General features: G+C 45.1%; 1 protein-coding gene across 1 annotated transcript in view; it reads right to left on the reverse strand.

The window, feature by feature from the left end:
- Window positions 1-809: 809 nt before the first annotated feature.
- LOC106013758 (C-type lectin domain family 4 member D) overlaps window positions 810-1,283 on the reverse strand; it is a gene marked incomplete in the record, with an annotated part of 6,466 nt that continues 5,992 nt past the window's right edge. Inside the window, 1 exon segment of the mRNA XM_013090347.2 lies at window positions 810-1,208. Coding sequence (XP_012945801.1) covers window positions 1,096-1,208 — 113 coding nt within the window.

The following is a 1,283-nucleotide window of genomic DNA, read 5'->3' on the forward strand; positions in this document are numbered from 1 at the left end:
TATTAGGAGTGTCCCGCGCGCTCATATGACCTTATGCAGTTGCGAGCGCCGTAAAACACTTTACAAAAACAAAACAATAAGAGAAAAAAATGATTTTGATAGTTTCAAGGGGAGTGCAGTGTTTTGTAACCACAAAGGTCAGAACGAGATGAGCTGACTGTCGCTGACGTTGTGGGGTGGACAGTGTCGGCGGCTGACAGGGGACAATGACGTGACTAAACCACTTACTGCAATTTGGTAAAAAGTCGCCTTCAATGAATTCTTCTGTCGAATAAACTGGGATCTGTGAAACGCAGGAACTCTTAGACCTGTTCCGTAACTCAATTCTCGGGTCTGGCAGCGAGGTGGTTAATGTAGTGCGACTATAACCTTTTAAAAGTTTTAGTAAGAGTTTTACGGCACTCGCAACACAATGAGGTCATATTATATGTGCCGAAGAATAGAGGTGTTACATGAGAGTAACAAACATAAAAAAGAAGAATGAGAAATAAAGACGAGAGTTGTTTGATAGGAAAGAAGGAGCAAACCATATCAGAGCACCCACCAACCACTATAACTTTTTCAAACTTAGACCAAAAATCTAAGGACAGTTACTTTTTCCCCGCGTGTATACAAATAATGGTAACAATAATGATAGTAGGCCTAAAGTTGATAATTCTGCTGACGATGAAAACTGAAAACTACTACTACTACTACTACTACTACTACTACTACTACTACTACTACTACTACTACTACTACTACTACTACTACTACTTCTACTACTACTACTACTTCTACACACACGACAAACATAGAAATGAGGAAAGATGGCGGCAATGTCAAAGATTTATTCCTGATCACACAGCTGTTGGGTACAACCGGGAGGAACTGCTGGGGTCGTATTGAGGTCGTAGGTCGGTCTAGAGAACAGGTCGTATGTCGTAGATCGGTCTATAGCTGTCTTAGGCAGAGGTCGTATGTCACTCTAGGTACAGGTCGTATGTCGTATGTCGGTCTCTGGCTGTCTCTGGCACAGGTAGCGGGCCTTGAGGGTACAGGTCGTATGTCACTCTAGGCACAGGTCGTATGTCGTATGTCGTATTATATGTCGTTTTATAGCAGCCTCTGACAGAGGTAGCGGGCCTTGAGGGAACAGGGCACGTCCACTTGGCGGAAGTTTCCGCTGCGTCTTTGGAGGATCACACAGTTCTCGTTTCTGGACGCACCTGGTTTGAGGGGTGGGTGGGTGGGAGGAGGAGGGGTGAGGGGGTGAGAGGATGAGGTTGTGAGGTGAGGGGGAG

Source organism: Aplysia californica, unplaced genomic scaffold (genome assembly GCF_000002075.1).
Source record: "Aplysia californica isolate F4 #8 unplaced genomic scaffold, AplCal3.0 scaffold01233, whole genome shotgun sequence".
NCBI classification, from domain to species: Eukaryota; Metazoa; Mollusca; class Gastropoda; order Aplysiida; family Aplysiidae; genus Aplysia; species Aplysia californica.